A 22,799-nucleotide genomic window follows, 5' to 3' on the forward strand; every position below is an offset into this window, starting at 1 on the left:
CGGGAGATATTTATGTTCACTTTGCTTCAAGGCATTAGGGATTTTGAGGTAGCTGTCTGGAACTCATCCCTTCCGCATTTATTTTTGTACAACTAGTTTCTTAGACCATTTACATCCCTAATATTGAGAGAAAGATTTTTGAAACCAAATTATAAAAGAAATAACAAAATAAATACTAATGGGGTTTTTAAAAAAAAATTATGAAATACCAATAGTCTCCCAAAATATTTTTTTTGAAAAGCTATTGCTTAAATATCTCATAATTTTAAGAGCCTCAAATATTATTTTGGTTTTGAGAACCTCTTTCAGTCTTTCTTATACTAAAGATGAAGATGTTCTTATTCACTCATTTATACTAGCAGCGAAGGAAAGGGAAAAAATTAGGAAGAAATACAAGCTGAATAAAATCGGAAAAGGCAAGAAAGAACCGAAATCTCGAGTTCTTTTTTTTTTAGATTGAAGAAATATACAGAGTAAGAAATAAAATAAAATAAAATAAAATGTTGAAAAGACGTTTAGCAGAGAGGTGAGATTACTAAGCAAGATAATTATATATCTGAGGGTTGCTCTTGTCCCTCTCCAAGTACTCTCGATCGATCAGGCTTTCGATCCTCTTCTTCAGATCAGCCGGTTTTATTGGGAATTTCAGCTGCAAATCACACACAACAAAAATAGTAATCCCATTACATTGCATAGCATATTACATTTACACCAGTACTGAGAACTCTCATCATTATCGCAACAATGGTCAAAGATGAAGAAAGTTACCTGTTGGAAGAGCTCAGTGATTAAGAGAGTGTGGCTTAAGACTTTTCTTGTCTTCATAATTCGAACAATGGCTGCATCAATCTGTAAGAACAGGATGCGACGGGGAGAGTCAGTTATGTCAAATCTACTCTCGTTCTACCAAACAGTAACATAAACGACGAAGAAGCAGAAATTAACCTGGTATTGTCTGTCCTGGAATACTCTCTCTGTTGTACTCGTGTTCTCTTCTACAGTCTCTTTCATCTGGATTGCATTCACCTGCACCCCCAAAAAAAATAATAACTTGGTTTATTATATATGCGTAAAGGAAACAAGAGAATACTGTGAGATTCTAGAAAGCTTGAAGTGAGGCAACCGAAGGAACAAAAAAGTTTCGACTTACCTTAATGCGATAGAGAGGAGCTGTAAAGGTGTCATTAAAATCAAATTCATCCCCGTCTTGAACGTCTCTTCCCTTTGGATACTGCAACAACATTTACATAAGCCATATCAATATGGCAAAAAAGAAGAAGCAAAACCACGATCTCTGTGGTTTCTGCATCAGTAGAAAGGCGAGTTAACAGAGTCCATATTTTAGCCTAACCTTATGCAGGATACGAACTTTTCCACAGGCAAGCGACTGTAGAGTCCTTCTCAGTTCTTTGTCCTCTATGCCAGTGGAATCTTTAATGTCTTCAAAGCTAAGTTTCATTGCATCGTTAAATAACATCAAAACAACAGCCTGAGAACATCAAATACAACACATCCTCTAAGCAATGGATTCACAACATAACCTCTGAAGAAAAAAAGGCTTGAAAAGGGAAAAAGAGAAATTCGAGTGACCTGAAAAAGGGAAACAGCAAGCTCCTTTTTAGCTTTGGTGAAATCTGCCTTCAGAACACAGTGACCTAGTGAATTTTGCCACATTAACCTCCTGCCACTGTACTTGCTCAAATAGAACTCTTTGAAGATATCCTACGAAACAAATACTTAAATTAGAAAGAAAGAAAAAACTTTGTAACAAAAAACCATCACGGATGCATATTGGAACTTCTTGTGAAGACCTGATAGACATTTAATTCATGAGGAAGTTTGACATCCATAGGGGGATATGTTGGCCAGTACCTGCATCATACACGGAAGGTTAACAAGTGTTTACAAATATGTCTGAGTTTGATACATAGTACATACCCTGTGGTTAAAACGTGGACACTCATCTCAATTCCCGATGGCAGTTTTGTTCTGGCCTGAGACGATTGTTTGAATGACTCATTGATTTCCTTTGACAATTCAATATCCTGGAGAAAAAAAAATCAAGGAAACAGGGGGTATAGGGTCATTATAAATGTTGTACATGCACACAGATTCCTTAAACTCGGTATGTTGCAAGATCATCCAACAAACTTGATACGGAGTAAGTAACAAAGAATATGAATACTAGGATATATTGTACGCATAACCTATGGAAATTAAGATGATAAAATAAAACTAAGGATCTTTTTCTGTAGAAAAATTTAGAGAGATGGAAAAAGAAAAGAGGACCTTAAACATCCCTTCGAGCTTGTTTGTAAACTGGCTACCGCACTCAGTCTTGAGCTGTAAGTGTCACCAAGGTTAGGTCATGGTAAGAACTTACCGATATAGAAAAAAACAGTGAGAGAGAGATAGTCAACAAGAGTCTCTTTGCATGAACCTTTTGTTACCTTAGAGATCATGGACTTCTCAGCATCAATCGATGCGCTCTTTCCCAAAAGGAGTCTCTTTGCAAGATCCTTTTTATAGAATGCTTCGAACACATCTTTACCCTTTGATAAGAAAAAATAGAAATTCGTCAGTAAAACTGAATCTAGAGGGTCAAATAGCTGGCCTGACTGCAGTTACTTAACACAGTACTAGATGTAAATAGTAAGAGATAACCTGGATAAATCTGAACAAAACCAAGACTTTTTCAAGGGTGCTCTCCAATTCTTCTTCAGAAGTACCCTTATTCCCAGCACGGAGCTTCTCGTCCAAAAATTTGGCGATAAGTTCAGCTGGACGATTCTGCAAAAGATATCACGAGCATATATTATATGAAGCACTTAGTAACGATGCGAACTTGAAACTTCTATAGATTTAATACGATGAATCACAAATGTGCAGAATGCTAACGTGAACTTTTGTCAAGATGATCCTGATATTACATAAGAAAAGTGTTGTTCAATACTTGGCTAAGACTGGATAAAATTGGCCAAGAGTTTTGGCATCGAAGTGATACTAGTAACAACACTAGTTTAACTAGGTCTAGCGCCAAAAAAGCACAATACCGAAAATATGTTTATACCCCGTGCCCAAAAATGTTTCAATTTTTTTTAGTAAACACAGTACATAAACTGCATCGAAAATTTCTACAGTAGATTGCTATAAACCCCACAAACTGAAGCATTGAAATTATAATGTTGACATTTCCACAACAATCAGTATGCAGCTTTTATATGAAATTAAAACTGTTAGCAAACGATTAGTCAATGATCAAGAAAATAAATATTCAATACCTGGCGAAGATTTATCAGATGCTCAAACGAATCTTTGATTGTGTTGCCAAATGATTCATTCTTGCAAAAGCTCTCTTCCCATACTATGTCAAGAGAAGCCTTGAAGTCCAATAGTGATTGTACCATATCTTTATCTTTTTCTTCATCCATAACAATCTTCTGTCCAGTTTTCCGAATGTAGGAACTAAGCGCCTGCCTCAAAGACTCAAGTGCATTGACCCTAGAAAACAGGGTGTACATCCTCTGGAGGTCCTCAGTACGACGTCCATCCATTAATGGTGTGAAACCCTGGAATATGTTCAGAGAAGGAATAAGCGTAACAAAAATTTGCTAATATACGCAATCACAATGATTACAGGAACTAAACCTTATCAAGGATCGCAACTGTATGACGCTCAAGGAGTTGCTTTTCAATAGTTGATATCAACGGTTTCCTGGTCGATGGATCTATGTATAGTATGCATCTTTCATTCTCTTCATGCAACCTTCCCTGCACCAAACATCAGTAGAAGCCTTAGAGAGACAAGATCAACTAATAAGCTTTTCGGCAGCTTATCGTAAGGAGAAACATATGAAGACACTCTAGGAACCTCGACATGCTTCAGGTACTCAGGAACGTCATACTGCTGCATATACTTCATTCCTTCAGCAGCATAAAATTCAGAAGTGCATTCAAGGAAATGTTTCTCAAAGCTCTCCGTATATATTCCCAGTGCAGTAAACATCTTTAAGAGATGGCTTAGTAAAGTCCTATTAACAGCTTCGGCTAACCTGCAAGACCAATGTCACGCAAATGTCAGTAGATTCAGATGAAAACATCATCAAGTATATATATAACTTAAATAGTGCTCATTTTGTCTTGAATTTTATCTATAACTAAATATCACTGCTGGCCAGGAATAGTTCATAGATCATCCAAAACTTGAAAAGGTTAAAAAATTAAAATGATTCACTCAAAAGCAAAGACAAATCCCAATGTGACAAATAAACCTTTCTTCTCATATTATTGAAACACGGGAACTATTTTAAGATTACCTTTCCTTTTCAATCATTCTCAAGAGAGCAGTAACAGTCCTCTGCTCAACATCAGGGGACAGAGAAAGATGCTTCCGGAAAAGCTGCAGGCCCATCTCCCACAATGAACGTATATTTGGGTTCTGTATGACATACTTCCTATCCAAAGACAAGGCTATACTACGGATCATCAGCATCTGGTCACAGAAATCCTGCCAGCAATTCTCAACGAGTGACAAGAAAACAGACAGATCGGTGTCTTGCCCAACTAACGACTGTAAAGCTGCAGAGATGTGTTCTTCGCACTCCTTCTGAATCCGTTGGTAAAGCTTTCCTTCCAGCTTATGCAAGCAAAGGTTATCAACAGCCTGACAAAAACAACCAACATCAGTAAAGATATGTTTACATATACCCAAAGCTAGAAAAATTTAACCTGGTAAAGCCGCTCGAGGTCAAAAGAAAAGGGCTGTTTGAGGAATATAGCTCTGATAGCTGACTGGAGATTATCCCAGGTAGTGTCTTCAAAGTTTGTAGGTAGACTTGGTTTAGCTTCACATATACATATCACAGTTAACTTCCAAAATTGATGAAAATGTTTTTTTTTTAATCACAACTGCTAAAACAGTCCAGTTCTCAAGAAGACCCTAACCACTCATCAATCATCAAAATAAAAAATTAACAATCACAGTGAATTACAGTACAATTCAATTGCAAAACCAACACAGAATCTGCATCAACGTAACAATCCAATACCAAAATTCGAGAAGCCTAAGCTTAAAGAAGCAATTGTACATAAGAGTCATTCCCGATCGTAATCAATTTACACACTAATCCTAACAAAATCCTAAAACTAAATCAAAATTCGAAATCGCGTGAGGAAAACCTTTGTTGAGCTTGATGACGAGCTTTTTGGAAGGCTGGGGGAGAGTAGCTTTCTTGCGGGAGAGATTGGCGGCGGAGGGAGTAGGATCTTCATCCTCCTCCTCCATGGGAAAGCCAACCTTGTCGGCGGAAGGAGGGTGGAGGCCGTTTTTGGCTTTCTTCATGGGCGGGGAAGAGGAGGAGGAGGAGGAGGAGGGGCAAGTAGAGCGTTTGGTTGGAAGAGACATGAAATATCGGGAGAGAACAAGGAAAAGAAGAAGGAGGATACATGTCCCCACTGCTCACTGACCCTACGCTCATTTATTTTATTTTTTTATACTTAATACTTATCATATAAAATAGCACTAAATATTTTTATCATAAAAATTTAAATGACAAAATGTTTCATTGAATAGGTAAAATAATATTTATATCCCTAAAAAGCTAAGATTAACTAAAATTTTTAGATCTTAAAGATAGGTCCGGAGGTGGAATTTTTAATTTAAAATAATAATTTACAAATGGTTTCAAAATTTTTTTGAATTTCAAAAAATGGTTCAAAAATCAAAATAATCGAAAAAACAATATTTTCAACTGAAAAAATGATTTTCATATTTATCATTCATTTAAATATTTATTTATACTTATGGTACAAGAAGTTTTTACTTTTTTAATGAAACATTTTTTGATCATTTTTCTCCTTATTTACTCTTTCTGTTCAAAACTAAGAAAAAGTTATTGATGAGAATTGCCCTTTGGTTAATTATGATATTATAAATTATAATATAAATGATACTAAAATTGATAATTTTACGTGTTTTATGAAAATTCACATGTGATGCATCACCTTCAACCGTTCTATAAAATATATTTCTAATGCTTGGCTGATGATTGTCGATCCTGACATGTTTTCCAAAATAAGTACAGAGGATGAGAGATCCTCATAACCACCGTCTCTGATTCTCTCATTTCCTGAAGATGTCATCATTGACATCTTAGCTCATTCATCAAGATTCGACTATCCATCACTCTCCCTTGTTTCCAAGCACTTTCGATCACTCATTGCTTCGCCTTATCTTTACGCTAGAAGATCCTTGTTGGGCTGCACGGAGCACTGTCTCTATGTTGTCCTCTCTGAAAAATACACCTTTGATGATATCTGGATGTGGCGGCATACGAGGTATATCCTCAGGCGGAAAGCCAACGGCAGTCGCTGCTTGGCCCGTATCTCCTCGACGCTACCTGTTTTGCATAACAATGCATCAACCTTTGTGGCAGTAGGTTCGAGGATATATGTGTTTGGTGGGATGGATCATATAAATATGACGACAAATTCGTTAAGCATTAATTGTAGATCCCACACGGTGAACCCCTCCCAAGCATCCACGTGCCTATGTATAGTAGAATATCTTGCATCATCGACGAGAAAATATATGTAATTGGATATTGCTCTTCTTACCTACAGAAGCCTATGGTGATTGCTCTTCTTACCTACAGAAGCCTATGGTGGTGTTCAATATAGAAACAAAAATGTGGGAGCATGTGATGACTGAGCCTGAGATGAATTACGCTCTTACAACAAGCAATGCTTGTGCTGTGATGGCTGATAAAATATACACAAAGGCTTCTTATGGTAGCCATGTTTACGAGCCAAAGGAAAGTAAATGGCAAACAGAATATATGCTGAATTCTAAGTATTGGGGGAATTCATGTGTGGTTGATGATGTATTGTACTACCATGATCGGGTCACGAACACATTAAGCGCATATGATCCAATTCACAAGTGTTGGGGAGTGGTGGAAGGCTTGAAAAAATTCTTGGCTGAGACAAGATGTTCAAAGTGGTCATATACTGTGAGTTATGGTAGGAATGTGGTTTTGCTTTTCTGTAGAATATGTGAGATTTGGTGTGCGAAGATTTCGCTGGAAAGACGTCAAGGAGGGGTGATTCGGGTAAGGTTGAATGGTGTGACCATGTTTTAACTGGGAATTTTAGAATTATGAAATCTCTAGCAGTACGGTTTGATGCATGAACTCTCCTTCATATATATACTTATGTAACTTGTGTTTGAGATTAGTAAATCTCTAGCTGCTATGTTTTACTGCATGAACTCTTGTGTTTTGTTTTGGTTTTCTTGGTTTTTTTAATTCAAATTAATATGTTCACCTTCACCCAAATGCCTTGATGAATTCTCTTTTCATCAACCAAATCTAATTGAAAACTTGACTGTCCACATGGTAACATATTGGTTTGAATTTAAGTTTGTAATGCTACATTTAGTTCTCTTGTTCAGCTATTCAATATTCGTTTTATGTAACTAAATTCAGAGTGTGAACAAATAAAAAAAAAGAATAGTCTTTTTTTTGAAAAAAAAAAACAAAAATTGTCTCTTGTTTTTTTTTATAGTTTCTGAAATCATCTTTCATTTTTCGAGACAGTTTTTTTGGTTCTATGCAGGTGAGAACGACATGGTTTCAAGTATATTTTAAATCGTTATTTTAGTGAAAGAAAATTTCACTTTATGCGTAACCCACAATATTTATAGTTGTCACTTTTGAATGTTTATTGATCTTTAATCGGGGAATCACTTATGTGATAATTGTTTTGCATTCATAACTGTTCAATAACGCTTCTTAGACAGCTTGATGTGGATACAACAAGTGGTGATTTTTGGTCTTGCACTTGCACCTAGTCACAGATTTAAATGGTATATATGTTAACATGATAATATTGTTAAAGAATAATGATATACTCTAAGCCCTTTTGTGTAATTAGTTAATAGTACAGTATACCCTACTTGGGTACTTTAACTCTATAAATACTTCTCACATACCTAATAATGATTTACTTAGTCTTATATCTACTAGATCTTTTCTCCGCGCTGCGCGCGGATTATGTATTTTAAATTTATGTTTTAAATAAACATTTAAGAATATTTTTTTTTGTAAATGTGAAACTGTAAAGAGTTGGAAGATTGTATTGTGTCTTTGAAGCAACTTTAATTTTCGGAAAACAATATTATAAAATTGGATCTAAACAAAATAGTTTTTTTAGAATAATTTTAAAAAATCTATTTAAGCTTTCAGAACAATAGTTTATTAAAAGGTGCTTAACTACCGCATACCGATTATTTGAATGCTAAAAGATGTTTATTAACGTTGTTTTTGTATCTGATATCCTAAATTTTATGACATTGTCGTACCAAAATCTGTGTTCTAAGTAGTTTTCACACTTCAAAAAAAGTCTTTTCACATTATTTGAAGTAAGAAAATGTTTCGCAGTAGCTTAGTATTATCTTTCACTATCACCAACTCAATGTTTAAAACTAATATGTAACCAGAGGCATATGCACTTGACGATAAATGAAGTCATATACCCAGCTGATTTTTAATTTTGTGTAGATAATTAACTAAAATATTGATTGTTTTTAAAAAATGTGGTTATGATTCAATTTTTGGTACATTACTTGCTTAGATGATCTAATAAAAAAAGGTTCAAAACCTACTTAAATATATATATATATATATATTCTATATATACTGATAATTAATTATATTTTATTATTTTATATAAACAATTTTACTTTCTATTTATTAGATATTTTAATATTCTCTAAAAAATTAGTTGTGTATAAAATGTTTAAAAGATATTTAACGATTAGTTTGGATAAAAACGTTTAGTCATCAAATTTTTGTCTCTTAGGATAAAATATTAAATTTAATATAAATATACCTAAATACATTAAATTTTGTGTATGCTGCTTTTTTTGTGTCGTCAATGCCAAGAAAATATGTGTGCCCATTGTACAGTAGACTTTCGTCGATATACACTTGGGCGGTACGTCACATATGCTATCGTTTGATTGTTAGTTTGTGCTTCTTAAAAGTTCGGGCGGTACGTGACATACTATAATTTGCTGGTTATTTTGTGTTTCTTATAAATGTGTTTACCAAATTGTTTGGTTAATTTCCATGGTTAAAGTTGGCAATTACACCATTTTCTAGCAAAGGTTTTATGATTTTGGTAGCAGCTTAAATTAGCAACATCAGCTATGTAAAACCCATGGCCTAAATCCATACAAAAAAAGTACAAAACAATATTCACTGATCACGGTTGCTCACCACACAATGGTGCACGTTCACCTACTCCTGTTAATCTTCCACTTCCAGTTGCTGCTGTTGCAATGCCATATATGCTCCTCTTATGGGGGAGTACGATCACTTACCCATACAATAATATTTCTTGTTACATAAAATAATTTAACTTTTTTTTCCCTGATCATAAGCAACAGCCTAATATTACTACTACATACATCATTACTGTATACATTCCCCGAGGAATCTGATATAATATTCTCCTCCAGTTAAAGCAAAGGGGCTGACCGCAAAGCATATTGTACAAATTAGTGACAGCAAATAAAGTAAATTACTTACGGAATCAAGCCTATCGCATAAGATGAAAGCCTGGAGCACTGTTCCGATTATTCAAGATAAAGCCAAACCCCTTTGTTGGGTACACGAAACTGAGCACTTGGATGTTTTAAAATACATACCATGCTAGATAGAGGGTATTCTTTGAAATACCATGTTTCTTCTTTTCCAGATGGTGTTATCCTGATCCTAGATTTCCATTCTCAGTTACTCAACGCTACCCTCAGTAAGTTTCTTTGAATTTGGCTGACAGGTACTCTTATGCCGAGAAACAACACAAAGCTCGTGACTCGCGCATCAATGTATGTTTAAAGTTCTCCAAATCTCATTTACTTACTATCTTTTGATGATTGCACTGCAAAGAAACTGATAAAAAGTATTGTGATTATGTGAATGAAATAATATCCAAATAATCAGGTAAATATGAGTGATGATAACAAACCCAAGTAATTCTCGGCATCATTATCTGACATCAATCATTCCTAAGTTGGTAACTTGAAACTTACCATAAAAAAGAAAAACTACTTTGAGGAATCGGTGGTCGCACCGGCAGCGGATGGGTCAAACTCTCTTGATTGCTGCAGCGTCTGCACAAAAGCTTGTTAATTGGGGATATCAGCATCACTCACACTCCTCCTTGAACACTTCAGCGGCTCCTACGATAATCAACTCTAATCTCTGCAACTTCATCATCCACCGAATCTTCCTCAGTGGCCTCTGGATTCTCGCTAACACACAAAGAGTGGCCAAGATTAAACTGAATTAGCAATTTGCAATTTACATTAATCACACTTCAGGAGCTTAAAAGAAATAGTTTGGTAACCTACGCCGTTTGACAGGAAACTTACCGGAGGGTTGAACAGATTTCAGGGCCATAGTTTTATATTCTTCGACGGAGGTTTTTGATTAGGGTTGGACGGAAGGGATATCTAGATGGAGAAATAAAGGGATGTAGAACGATACAATATCTCATTAATAAAGTAGTTAAGGACATAATTTAATGATTTAGATTGGATGGACATTATTACTGTAACAGCGAGTTGCAGAGACCATAAAGGTGATGGAGGAGTCCCGTTGCTCGATTGTGGCAACGAAAGTTGGAAGTGTTGTGGGCTGTTGCTAGAATGGTTTAAGCCCAGTAGAATTGACCCAGTAAATTTTGTTTCGAGTTATAAATTGTATGACGTGGCGAATGGATGCTTCCTGATTGGTTGATTTTTATAAACGACGTGGACATGCTGAGCATTGAGCATATCTCCCTTTTAGTATTGTTAGATGTGGTATCAGAGCCAGCTATACCAAACTAAAGTTGCATATTTTTATTTTTCAAATTTTTCTATGTTTTCTCGAGTAAACCATGTCAAACAGCTTGTTTCAAACACGACAACAATGCTCAACATCAATATGACCAACATAAGTCACAAACTCTGACTTCCTCATGTGGCGTCTTCAGGTCCATGCTCTTTTCGATGGCTACGTAACCGATGGATCTGTTGTTTTTCTCTACAATTACGATCACTACTAATGACATGATCATTAACAATCCCTCTTACACCCTATGGAAGAGACGAGATTGCTTGATCTACAGCACCTTACTTGGAGCACTGTGAACCTGCAACCACTCCTTTCGATGGCCACAATGGCAGCAGATATCTAGAGCACGCTCATATCAACCTATGCTAAGCCAAGTAGAGGTCATGTCAAGCATATTCGTCAACAACTCGACAACTGGAAGAAAGGAAGCAAGTCTATCGATGAATTATTTCAATGTCTCACCACTCGCTTTGCCCAGTTGGCGTTGATGGGTAAATCGCTTGATCAAGAAGACCAAATTGAACACATTCTGGATGGTCTCACGGAGGAATATAAGACGATTGCAGATCAGATAGATGGTCGTGACACACATCCACCACTTACTGAGATTTACGAGAAGTTTCTCAATCAAGATGTCAAACTTCAAAGCGTCTCTGTTTCTGCTTCCTCTTCTCCTGTGATTGCAAACTTCACAAGTTACAACGGCTCCTCTAGTAATAACGGAAACAACAACTCATGTCGTGGAGGCTATCGTGGTAATCAATATCGTCAACCACAACACTTCAACTCATACTCTCAATCATCGCAATCCCATGGTTATCAATGAAGGTGCCAGATTTGCAGCGTCTATGGACACAGTGCTCGCCGCTGTCCACAACTCCAAGGAGATGGTTCGATGTACATGAATAATCAAACACCAATCCCTACCTCTAACTCGTGGCAAACACGACATGCTTCATTCTATAACCCGAATGCTTGGCTCCTTGATAGTGGGGCACTCACCACCTTACATCTGATCTCACTAACTTGGCGATTCCATCAATCTTACAATTGGTTGTGAGGAAGTGGCTGTAGTGGATGGTTCATGAATGCAGATTACACACTAGTTATGCATCCATCTCTACACCTTCTAAAACACTTAGAATTCAAGATGCTTTATGTGTTCCTAGTGTATATAAGAAATTGACTTCAGTTTATCATCTCTACAATGCTACTCAAGTTTCTGTGGAATTTTTCATTGCTTCTTTTCAGGTGAAGGATCTAAGCGTGGGGGTATGGTTGCTTCAAGGCCGAAAGAAGGATGATCTGAATGAGTGGCCAATACTCAATCCCAAAGTTGTTGCTTCCTACATTACTTACCCTGATACCAAAACCACCATATCTCAATGCCATCACCGGCTTGAGCACCCTTCTTCCTCTACTTTAAAATTAGTTGTTTCCAAATTTTCTTTGTCTTGTTTTGATATTTTTCAACTATCTTTCCTTGCAATGATTGCCAACTTAATAAAACTCAAAAGCTTCCATTTCATCTAAGTTCCATTGTATCCTCTAAGCCTCTCGATTATATCTTCAGTGATGTTTGACAATCTCCTATTCTCTCAACTCATAACTTCAAGCATTACCTTCTACTCAGTATTCATTGTTGTTTCCATTAAAAGACAAATCCAAAGAGATTTTTCTCAAATTCAAACTAAGTTCCAAACAAAAATCCAAAATCTCTACTCTGATAATGGTGGAGAGTACCTAACTCTACGTCACTTTTTCTTCACTCATAGAACCACTCATTTAACACCCCCCTCCACCCCACAAGAATAATGATTTATTCGAAAGGAAACATCACCATGTTGATATTGGCTTATCACTGTTATCTTCAGGCAACATGCCCCTAACCTACTGGTCCTTAGCCTTTGCAACATCAATCTTCCTCATAAAAAGATTACCAACAACTGACATGTCCAACATCTCACCTTACCAAAAAAGCTTAACCTATCACAAATTATCAAAATCTTCGTACCTTTGGTTGTGTGTACTTCCACAGGTTACGACTGTATGCGTCAAACAAACTTGAAAACCGGTCCACACCATGTATGTTGTTGGTTATTCCTTAACTTAAAGTGTTCTTTGATGCCTTTATCTAATCACTGGTCGCATATATGTCTCTTTTCATGTTCGTTTCAACGAATCAGAGTACCCATTCTCTTAGCTTATACAGACCATAGAACCAACATAGACCTAACTCTGAGTTTTTTCCTACTTCTTCGTAGAACCATCCCTACATCAATTCTTTGAGCCACCTTATACCACAAATTCACATATCCTCGTCACTCGTACAATCGCCTACGCTAGCTCTGAGCAATCATCCCTTGAACAGTGATTCATCACCATTATCATCAACAAAACCACCACTGTTCATGTTGCAACAGTCAACAGTAACTTGGCTTTTTCATCAACTTAACTCCCATTCCATCAGTGGCAGAATGAGGACCTCCTACTATCAATACAGAAGCAACCATATACACAAGAAGCACCACAAGATGCTCCGAGACACTCCATGACAACTAGTTCAGGAAACTTTTTGGTTTTTTTTTTTGGTTTTTTTTTTAAAATTTTATCTTAAAATCCAAAATTCTTTTTAAACTACTTTCTAATTATTATTTTAAATTCTACAATCTTAATTTTTTTTTAAATCCTAAACCCAACCCTTCAAACCTTAATTCTAAATTTAACCTTACATATATAAATGTCATTTTACTTTAATGAAAAATTCCTAATTCTAAATTTTTTAACCTTACATATATAAGTGTCATTTTACTTTAAAAAAACATCTTCACCTTCATCATCACTTCCAACCTCGCCACCTTCAGCCTCTTCATGACATTCTTCAACGATCGCATCTTCCTGACATTCTTCAACGATCACATCTTTATCCACGGTTCGCTCTATTTCCTTTTCAGGTAGGGCTGTTCAATATGGTAAAACCGAACCGTACCGAACCGTACCGAAATAGACCATATGCTTTGGTTTTGGTATATACCATATAAACCGAATGGATATAATTTTATAAAAACCGTAGGATTTGGATATGGTTTGGTTATAACCGATTAAACCGAATAAACCGAACAAAATAGATTAAAAGTAAAAACATGTAAATATGTATCTATTGTATAACAATACATGAAAATCTATTTGTTACATAAGTTAAATTTGTGTTAATGTAACTATTACCATAATTTCATAGTAATAAAGAACCTTAATTTGTAAAATACTTGAACTATAAATAAATAACAATACATCGCAATTGAGACACCTTATTTTCTAAGTCTTCTTTTGATCTTTATGCTTTATTTTAATCTTCACTAAATTAATATGAACATTATAAATTTGATGAACAATAATTAATGAAAAAATTTCACAACTTTTTTCATATCTGTAAACAAACAGAGCTTCGTGTTCAATTGAAAAAGCATGACTTTAATGAACACTAAATATGGAAGAGTGGAAAAACTGTTCTTTCATGTTTCTGTTTTGTTTCATATTTTTATTTTCAAAATTTCAAGCTTTGATTTTAGTTATAGTTTTGATTATTTATTTGATGGTAGAAGCATTTTTACTTTTTTGTTCATTTATTTGAACATGTAATATATTTTTAATAAATGATTGTGTTGACAATATGACTCTAAAATTCATATAATATGATCTCAAACTAAATAATTATGTTTTTTGGTATAAAACCGAATAAACCAAAAACCAACGGTATATAAACCGAACCGAAGTAAATATGGATTTAGAATGGTAGTTATATTTTACTAACCGATATACCGAAAACCAAAAAAAACTGAACCTAAACCGAACCGATATCTGGATTGAACACCCCTATTTTCAGGTATGCTTCGTTATGTTTCACTTTCGGTAACTTCATTTTCAATGTAGACGCCAATTTCCTTATACCATCGACCTGCGATCCCCAACTTCTTCTTGTTAAACTCCACTTTTTCCCCACAAAGGTTTACAATCTTCAAGACTTTCAAACGGGAGCTTGAACCGCATTTTCCCAATAACGATTCTTCTCTCAATCAGCTTTGACGTCAAAGATGTGAAGACACATCTGGAATCTACTTCAAAAACAACTAGCACTCCATCGGCAAACTCCAGGTTGTGCTCTGTCTTTTTGAAAACTCCAGAATGGTGACAACTGACTTTCACCGATGGTGAATCCTCTTTACTGAAAAAAGTTCCAAAAAAAACAATTTAAAATCAAAAATATAACCCGACATCTCGACATAAGCCGTACCACTTGATAATAAACAATCAAACAAACAACTACGATCCATAAACAATGCCCGACAACGACTAGTTATCAACCACATACCTCTTTTTATCGCGATTTTGGACCTTGAAGCACACTCATCACTTCGTTTCGATCAATAACCATAAACATATTCGACAACTTCCTTCGTCTCTCGCGATATCGAATGAACCCTAGCTTTTGGGAGTTTCTCCCTTTGTCGCGATAACGAGGAGAAGAAAACAGAAATTGGGTTTGTGTTTGGCTGGGCATAAACTGGGTTGGGTCGGGTTTTGTTTTTAATTTGGGTCAGACTCAGGTTTTAATTTAACCAAACGGCTAATCACACGGCGTTAGGGTCTCCGACGTACACGTGGCGCTTTCCGACTGATTAAACTAAGCTTATGATGTTAGGTACATAACTACATAAACTTCAGGGATGTTAGCATGCAAACCATAAACTTCGTGTAGCTGAGTGTGCATTTCTTTACTTTGCATAGCCGATACTTCAGGTAACTGTCAATCATTTTTCCAATAATAAATTTATCTTTCCAGTAACGCTCACCATAAAAAGCTGCTTAAGTTTCTAACTTTCAGTTTATTCATCAGCACAAACTCAAATAAAGATCTTCTGCATCATCAACACTAAATGTCAAGAAACACAAAAAAAAAATGAATAAATAAGAAAACATAAATCTTTCTCTACGATGGGAAAACTCATCAGAGTCACAGCATCTCCTCCTCTCTGTGTCCGATCAAAGCTCCTCTGTTTCTCACTTGTCTACTTACTCACCACACTTTCCCTGTTTCTCTACGTCTCTCTCTCAAGAAACCAATGCATCTTTCGATATTCACCGTTCGATCCGATCCAAACAAAAATGTTCGCGTGTCCTTCTTCTTACGGTGAACACAAATACGCTCTTCCTACTCATAGATCTTCTTGCTCTTCCCCTGTTTTCTTCTCAGGTACTTATTTACCAATATGTGATTTTTCTTTATCTTCAGGATCTTACATTATGGGTTATTGTCGGGTAATGATTTGGATATTGTATTTGCTGTTTGATGTGAATAAGATTACTGGACAGTGTTGGATGAGATACATAGTATCTGCAGAGAGTCATCATCATCTGAAACTTTGAGATACATTCACGGCAAAAGCGAAACTTTCGGTGGAAACTTCAGTACCCAGAAGAGATTTTCTTACTTTAATCATTCGAACAACGACGTCGAAGTTCCATGTGGTTTCTTCAGAGATTTCCCGATCAGCAACTCCGGTGAGATATCATCCGTTGTTTTTAGAAAAAAAAAAAAAGATATTCGTGAACCGGGCTTAATCACCTGTTTTGTTAATTACAAAATGTAAAACACCGAGTAAACAGGAGAAAAACAGGATCATAACGGTATATAATCATTTTCTTTTACATTTTCTCGTATTTATATTTTGGATATTTTTCATTCAAGCATGTATTTAAAATTTCTAAAATAGTGATTAGCTCACAAACATTCCATCCGTTCTAAAATGTTAGATATTTTAGACTTTTCACACATTTTAATAAAACATAGTATTAAATTTGCATAATTTTTTGTGATTTTTTTTTATAATTTTAAGCCAATAAAAATTCAATAAGTGTAATTAAGTTTTTTGAAGTTTGAAATTAGTTAATAAAACATACATTAAAAGTGTAAAAAATAGATGTTTTTTAAAAAAAAAAAATTCTAGAATATGTAACTTTATGAAACGAATGGAGTACTGTTTTTTGTTTATCACTATAAAAAAATTGTCACTACAATTTCTATTTGTATTTGACTATTTTCCTGTGCTATGGTAGATAGAGCTGAGATGGATAAATGTGAACTAGTAGTTGCATCAGCCATTTTCAACGACCATGATAAAATCAGACAACCAGTGGGACTTGGAGTTAAAACCCTAGAAACCGTTTGTTTCTACATGTTCATCGACAACAAAACCCAAAACTCTCTCTTCCACCACAATGTCATCTCTAAAAACAATCCGAAAGACTACAGAATTGGCGCGTGGAGAATCATCAAAATCTCAGAGTCAGATAATCTATACCCTAATCCGGCTATGAACGGGGTTATACCAAAGTATCTAATACACAGATTGTTTCCAAACTCAAAGTTCAGTATATGGATCGACGCAAAGATCCAGCTCATGATTGATCCGCTACTTCTGATTCATTCCATGTTGGTGATTCCTGAGGTCGATATTGCGATATCTAAGCACCCCTTCTTTGTAAATACAATAGAGGAGGCTATGGCTACTGCACGGTGGAAGAAATGGGGAGATGTTGATGGGCTAAGGATGCAAATGGAGACTTATTGTGAGCATGGTTTAAAGCCTTGGAGTTCTCATAAGCTGCCGTATCCCACAGGTAATAAAATCTTCCCTAACGAACACCTTTTATTGTTTTTTGTGATTAATTAATGATATATTAGTTGTCTTTGTCCGATATTTAGGAAGATTAGGAGATGTCAAAAAAGGAAGACTAGGAAAAAATTGTAATAGAATAATCTCAAAGTGTAGTTGTCAGTTTTCGTACATATATTATAATATAACCCATAATTAATTAGATAGTGGACTTATAGTGCAAGCTTATGTTGACAAAGTTTCTTTTTCAAATTAATGCTGGTATGATTTTGTTGGCAAGAAAATGTTGGTATGATTTTAGACTTCAACTTATGTTTGTAGAAGTTATTTTAACTAAAACCAACTGAAAATTTTATCTATTAAGTGTACTTTTAAATAAAACTATTTTATTTAAAATCAATGCTTTTCTTTATGCATAATTTATAGTTAAGAGTACTCTCCACTCTTAAGTGTGTAACTCATCTTAAGGCAATCATCTCTGGGAAAACAGATACCTTTCTTTGTCTAGAATGTTGGTGTATACTCGTATTACTTTGCAGTAAAGACTAAAGAGTCATGTTTTGTGCATGAAGATTTGCTCTAGTTGGTTAGGTTATGTTCTTTGTGTTTGTGGTTTTTCAAAATAGTCACGGATATTATGAAAAGTGAAAGCCATATATACCTTCAGTGATTCAATTTTTTTCAGAGGTATACCTTCGGCTTTTGGTAACTGATCGAGTATTAATAACATTATGTAGTTGCTTACAGAGACACATGAATATAGGAAGAAGAAAACAGGATTACAAGCAACAAAAACATTTTAGCATAAAATGAATAATAAGTTGGCTTGTAGCCGTACATTTTTATGTTTGTTTATTGTTTGTTGGACATGTTCCTTTAGAAATAAGATAAAATCATAGTTGCATTCAAAGAATCACGGCGTGGTCCCATATAACAGATCAATGAGAATATCAGATAACTGGAGATAGAAATGTTATAAATAAGATTAGGTGGGTGAGGGCCCAAAACATTATTTTAAATGCACAGAATTGAAACGAGACTAACTATATTTTCGTTTTTCTTATCTATGTATTATATTAATATACAATTTTATAAGTTTACTTTCATTGGATATTAAATTTGATTTGTCATATAGGCTGTAAATTACATTTGTTATATTTTGTAATGATCAGGGAATTTAAATTTATTGGTGTTTTCTGTTTACATTTGTTATATTTTGTTTGAATTAGATGTACCAGACAGTGCGATGATACTGAGAAAACATGGAAGACGAAGCAACCTATTCTCGTGCTTCATGTTCAACGAACTAGAAGCGTTTAACCCGAGAGACCAGTTGGCATTTGCGTTTGTGAGGGATCACATAAACCCTATGGTGAAAATGAACATGTTTGAGGTCGAAGTTTTTGAGCAAGTAGTTGTTGAATACAGACACAATCTCAAGAAGATTGAGACATCTTCGTACGAGGAAAAAGAAGAAGAGCAGAAACAAGAATCAATGAGAACAATACGGAACAGAAGAAGATGGCTAGATCATGAATCTTGGTCTCTCAATAGTAGTAGTTGTGAGAGTTATCTCATGGAGATGTGGGGTGATCACCTTTGATTTTTTTTCTCTTCATGGATTTTTTAACTTGTTAACATTATTTCCACTACAGGTTTTCAAAATTATACTATAAATATACAAGACTTTTGAATTAGGTTCACCAACCAATAGGATGTATTATTTCATATTTGATATCTTTTAAAAAAAGAAACAAAATATTGTCAAGTTATATTATGTTTTTAAAATAAAAAAATAAATAAAAATAGTAGTAGTTACAGAAAAAAGAATTAAAAAATACTTTTAACGTCGTCAGCAAAACAATAAATCCTAAACCCTAAATCCTAATCCCTAAACCTTAAATTTTAAACTCTAAATCCTTGGGTAAACTCTCAACCCTTGGATAAATCCTAAACTCTAAATCAAAAACACTAAACACTAAAACACTCAAGGGTTTAAGATTTAAGATTTAGAGTTTAGGGTTTTATTGTTTAGTATTTTTGATTTAGAGTTTATGATTTATTCAAGGATTTAGGAGTTACCCAAGGATTTAAGGTTTAAGATTTAGAGTTTAGTGTTTTGCTGACGACGTTAAAAACATTTTTTTAATTATTTTTTTTCTGTAACTACTACCATTTTTATTTATTTATTTCTTAATGTTTTATTTCAAAATACAATATAACTTGACAATATTTTGTTTCTTTTTTAAAAGATATCGAATATGAAATAACACAATCCTATTGGTTGGTGAACGTAAAGAATAACTCATAACTATATGGACATACCCGTCTTTAGGAAATTTAAAAGGGAAATTTGCCAAAATATAGCAAAACAGTATCTTTGTCCCTATAATATAAAACCAACCTTATTTTATATCTATAATATAATTTTTTTATAATCCCAAAATTAACCCTTGATTAATCAAATAAAATACAATTTAAAAGTAGTTTAAAATTAAAACATCTTAGGAATAAAAAGAAATAAAAATTAAATATAATTTTTGATATTAAAAAAATAATACTACAAAACCCCAATTTTTTTCCTAACCCTAGATCTAAATGTTTTCTCCACCAATAGATTGGTCTGACTTTTTTTGATTTTTTTTACAAGAAAATCGCAGGTACACCTTTTAGGAAACTAAGATTTCCAAATGTTTTTAGAATATTTGGTAACTGAATTTTCAGAAGTATGGTTATTTTTATATGTAGAATGCAGCTTCTACATTGTGTAGATAACAAATAATTAATCCGTAAGCAGATTCTACCACAAGTAGACTTTTGAGTTGTGTATAGAATCCATATTCGTAAAAACTTTAGAATTTCTCATAAAAATAAAAGCTGCATTCAGAATAAATGTAGCTAACTTTAGAATGCGTAGACTTCGCATTCCTTGTAATTAGAATTATATTTAAAAGTAGATTATTGATTCTAACAAAAGTAGAATAACTTGTTTAATCTAGAATTCAGTTTCCATCATGCCACTTTTCGTAGAAGATGACATCTTCTTTCCATAGAACATAATTAAAAATTTTAATTTAACAAGATGAACATCTTCTTTCTATTTTTTATAATTTTTTTATTTATAAAATTATTTATTTCATTAAATTTGATAAATGGAAAGGATAAATGAGGCAAAAATGGACAAAAAAGATTATATTAAAAAAACAAACAGACTGTTTTTTTTGTTCTATTTTGGCAATTCCTTCAGAGTGAGTACAAACTAAGTAGAATATAGTTAGCTTAGTTGACTAGAGCCGGTATTAGTTACATGATTTGACGATAAAACTGAAATGTTATTTTGCAATGGTTAGGCTCACCAACGAAAGTTTGAAGTTTATATGTCAATTCTCATTATACATTGCATTTTGTATATTTTTATTTGCTTGTTAAAATAAATTTGGTTAAAAAAAATATAAATTAGGTTTAAGTTCACACATCTTAGATTTCTTATATGACACATTTTACAAGTTGAATATTAATATGTAGAGAATAACTACTCTAGAAAAAAAAATTGAATTTCGAGCACTCAATGATTGTAAATTGATTGAAATTATGAAAACAAAAATGGTAGAGAAACAATACCAGACGTAAAGAAAGAAAACACAAAGATTATTACATAAACTTTTAGCTTACGAGAGCAGGAAAATAAAAGCTCAACTATACCGTTGACAGATCATTTCTTCTATTCCTCGAAAGCAGATACAGGAAAAGAACGTGACAAACCCGAGGGACCAGCAAAAGTAATTTTGGTCGGATCTTGGTCATCAACAAAAATCTCAGAGATGGTAACCCAAATCAAAAGCTCTTTGCTCTTGACTCCGGTAAGACTACGCATCCTACGGTTCTCAACGAAAGCAGTAACCTCTGAATCGTACGATACGTTTTTGCCGATGCTTTTAAACTTGTGCTGAACCTTGTTCTTCATCTTGATCCAGAAATAACCGGTTGACTTGTTGAAACCGATCTCGGTCATTGTGTCTAAAGGGAGAAGTCCTTTAGGTAGATTCATGTTCGATAAGATCTCGTGAGCTTTTTGCTTGCAGATTGATACGCCATTGAAGATCTCTGCTCCTTTTCTTTGATCTGATTTGGTTTCTTGAGACGACATTAGATTATATGATGCGACTTTGATTAGTTTCTCTTATATAGGTTCTTGAATCTGTGAGATTATCAGAAGTAAATTACGAAAATGGCCTGTGGAAGAGGAAGGGTGAGGGTGTGAAGTTCAGGACAAAATAGTAATGGTGATTATGCTACGGAACAGACGTGCGTACTACGTAGGTTGGTAGTGTGACGCATGCACGTTGGGTTAGTGGAATCTCTTTTCAATTCGTGAAAATTCGAAGGTGGAATAAAATATGATTATATTATAAATATTTTTTCCACGTTAAAATAGTGTTTTTGTTATTTATTAATATATCAAAATCTTGTTTTTAATGGTATTATTGTCGGAAAACGGAGTGGCTTTAATATTTTTCAGTTTTTTTTTGGTGAAAATGTTTGTCGGAATGACTGGATGTTAGACTTAGACGTGATGTAGATGTAGTTTTATGAGACTTTGAATTAGTTTATTTAGTTATCAAAATCAGAGTTGTGAATAAGAAATGAAATCTAAACTATGTGACTTGAAAACTGGTAAAACTTTTAAATTTGAATAAATATAAAAGTAACAAATATTTCACATTTTAACTTTGTGTAAAATTCTCTTGTGTATATAGTGGATAAATACTAACATGATTTAAAAGTTTAGGATACACTACTGTGTATAGGAGAGAAGTTATCATGCTGGGTTTGAGTCTCAATACAAATGGTCAATGTGACGTGGTAGACCAATTCCTCATCCGGCATCTGCTCAAAGTAACCACTCACGAAGTTTGATCAGTTTCTCGTCTGTTGTATTGTGTGGTTTCTTTTTGATATAAGAATAGAAAGGTGAAACATGTATGTAATTTATGAGAACTGAGAGATGTGTGGGATTTGGGTTAGCTTTTGACATCTACAAGTCCTCTCTTGGTATTCTAAGCGTTCGTGTTCTTATTAGTTGTTAATGTTAAGTTTAATTGAATGAAAAATTGTGTTTCAAAAAAAAAAAAAAAATTGAATGAAAAATCTAATCCATTTGATGACTTCATCGTGATTTGCATTTATAAATGGTCCAAATGGAGATTCTGCCTTGGTTATATGA

At 34.3% G+C, this 22,799-nt stretch overlaps 3 protein-coding genes across 4 annotated transcripts; 1 reads left to right on the top strand and 2 right to left on the bottom strand.

Annotated features, from left to right (window-relative positions):
• Positions 1 to 402: 402 nt before the first annotated feature.
• On the bottom strand, positions 403 to 5,471 carry LOC103853691 (cullin-4). Its single transcript, XM_009130600.3, has 17 exons — positions 5,179 to 5,471; positions 4,729 to 4,844; positions 4,317 to 4,663; positions 3,872 to 4,052; positions 3,649 to 3,771; positions 3,282 to 3,569; positions 2,665 to 2,790; positions 2,451 to 2,552; positions 2,290 to 2,343; positions 1,939 to 2,045; positions 1,812 to 1,872; positions 1,591 to 1,722; positions 1,352 to 1,489; positions 1,151 to 1,231; positions 946 to 1,026; positions 769 to 849; positions 403 to 649 (listed from the first exon to the last, which is right to left on the bottom strand). Exons 1-17 carry the CDS (start codon positions 5,402 to 5,404, stop codon positions 536 to 538), a joined length of 2,358 nt encoding a protein of 785 aa, XP_009128848.1. The 5' UTR covers positions 5,405 to 5,471; the 3' UTR covers positions 403 to 535.
• A 9,189-nt stretch (positions 5,472 to 14,660) lies between these two features.
• Positions 14,661 to 19,383, top strand: LOC103853693. 2 transcript variants are annotated; one of them, XM_009130602.3, is made up of 4 exons: positions 14,661 to 16,152; positions 16,272 to 16,460; positions 17,016 to 17,579; positions 18,805 to 19,383. In XM_009130602.3, the coding sequence occupies exons 1-4, from the start codon at positions 15,894 to 15,896 to the stop codon at positions 19,176 to 19,178; spliced, it is 1,386 nt and encodes a 461-aa protein (XP_009128850.1). In that variant the 5' UTR covers positions 14,661 to 15,893; the 3' UTR covers positions 19,179 to 19,383. The 2 variants fall into 2 exon arrangements, with proteins under 2 accessions (XP_009128850.1, XP_009128849.1); XM_009130601.3 differs by having other exon boundaries at positions 14,673 to 16,152; positions 16,260 to 16,460.
• A 1,665-nt stretch (positions 19,384 to 21,048) lies between these two features.
• On the bottom strand, positions 21,049 to 22,692 carry LOC103853695. Its single transcript, XM_009130604.3, has one exon. The coding sequence runs from the start codon at positions 21,720 to 21,722 to the stop codon at positions 21,297 to 21,299; it is 426 nt and encodes a 141-aa protein (XP_009128852.1). The 5' UTR covers positions 21,723 to 22,692; the 3' UTR covers positions 21,049 to 21,296.
• Positions 22,693 to 22,799: the final 107 nt, after the last annotated feature.

This window comes from Brassica rapa, chromosome A02, assembly GCF_000309985.2.
Source record: "Brassica rapa cultivar Chiifu-401-42 chromosome A02, CAAS_Brap_v3.01, whole genome shotgun sequence".
Lineage (NCBI taxonomy): Eukaryota > Viridiplantae > Streptophyta > Magnoliopsida > Brassicales > Brassicaceae > Brassica > Brassica rapa.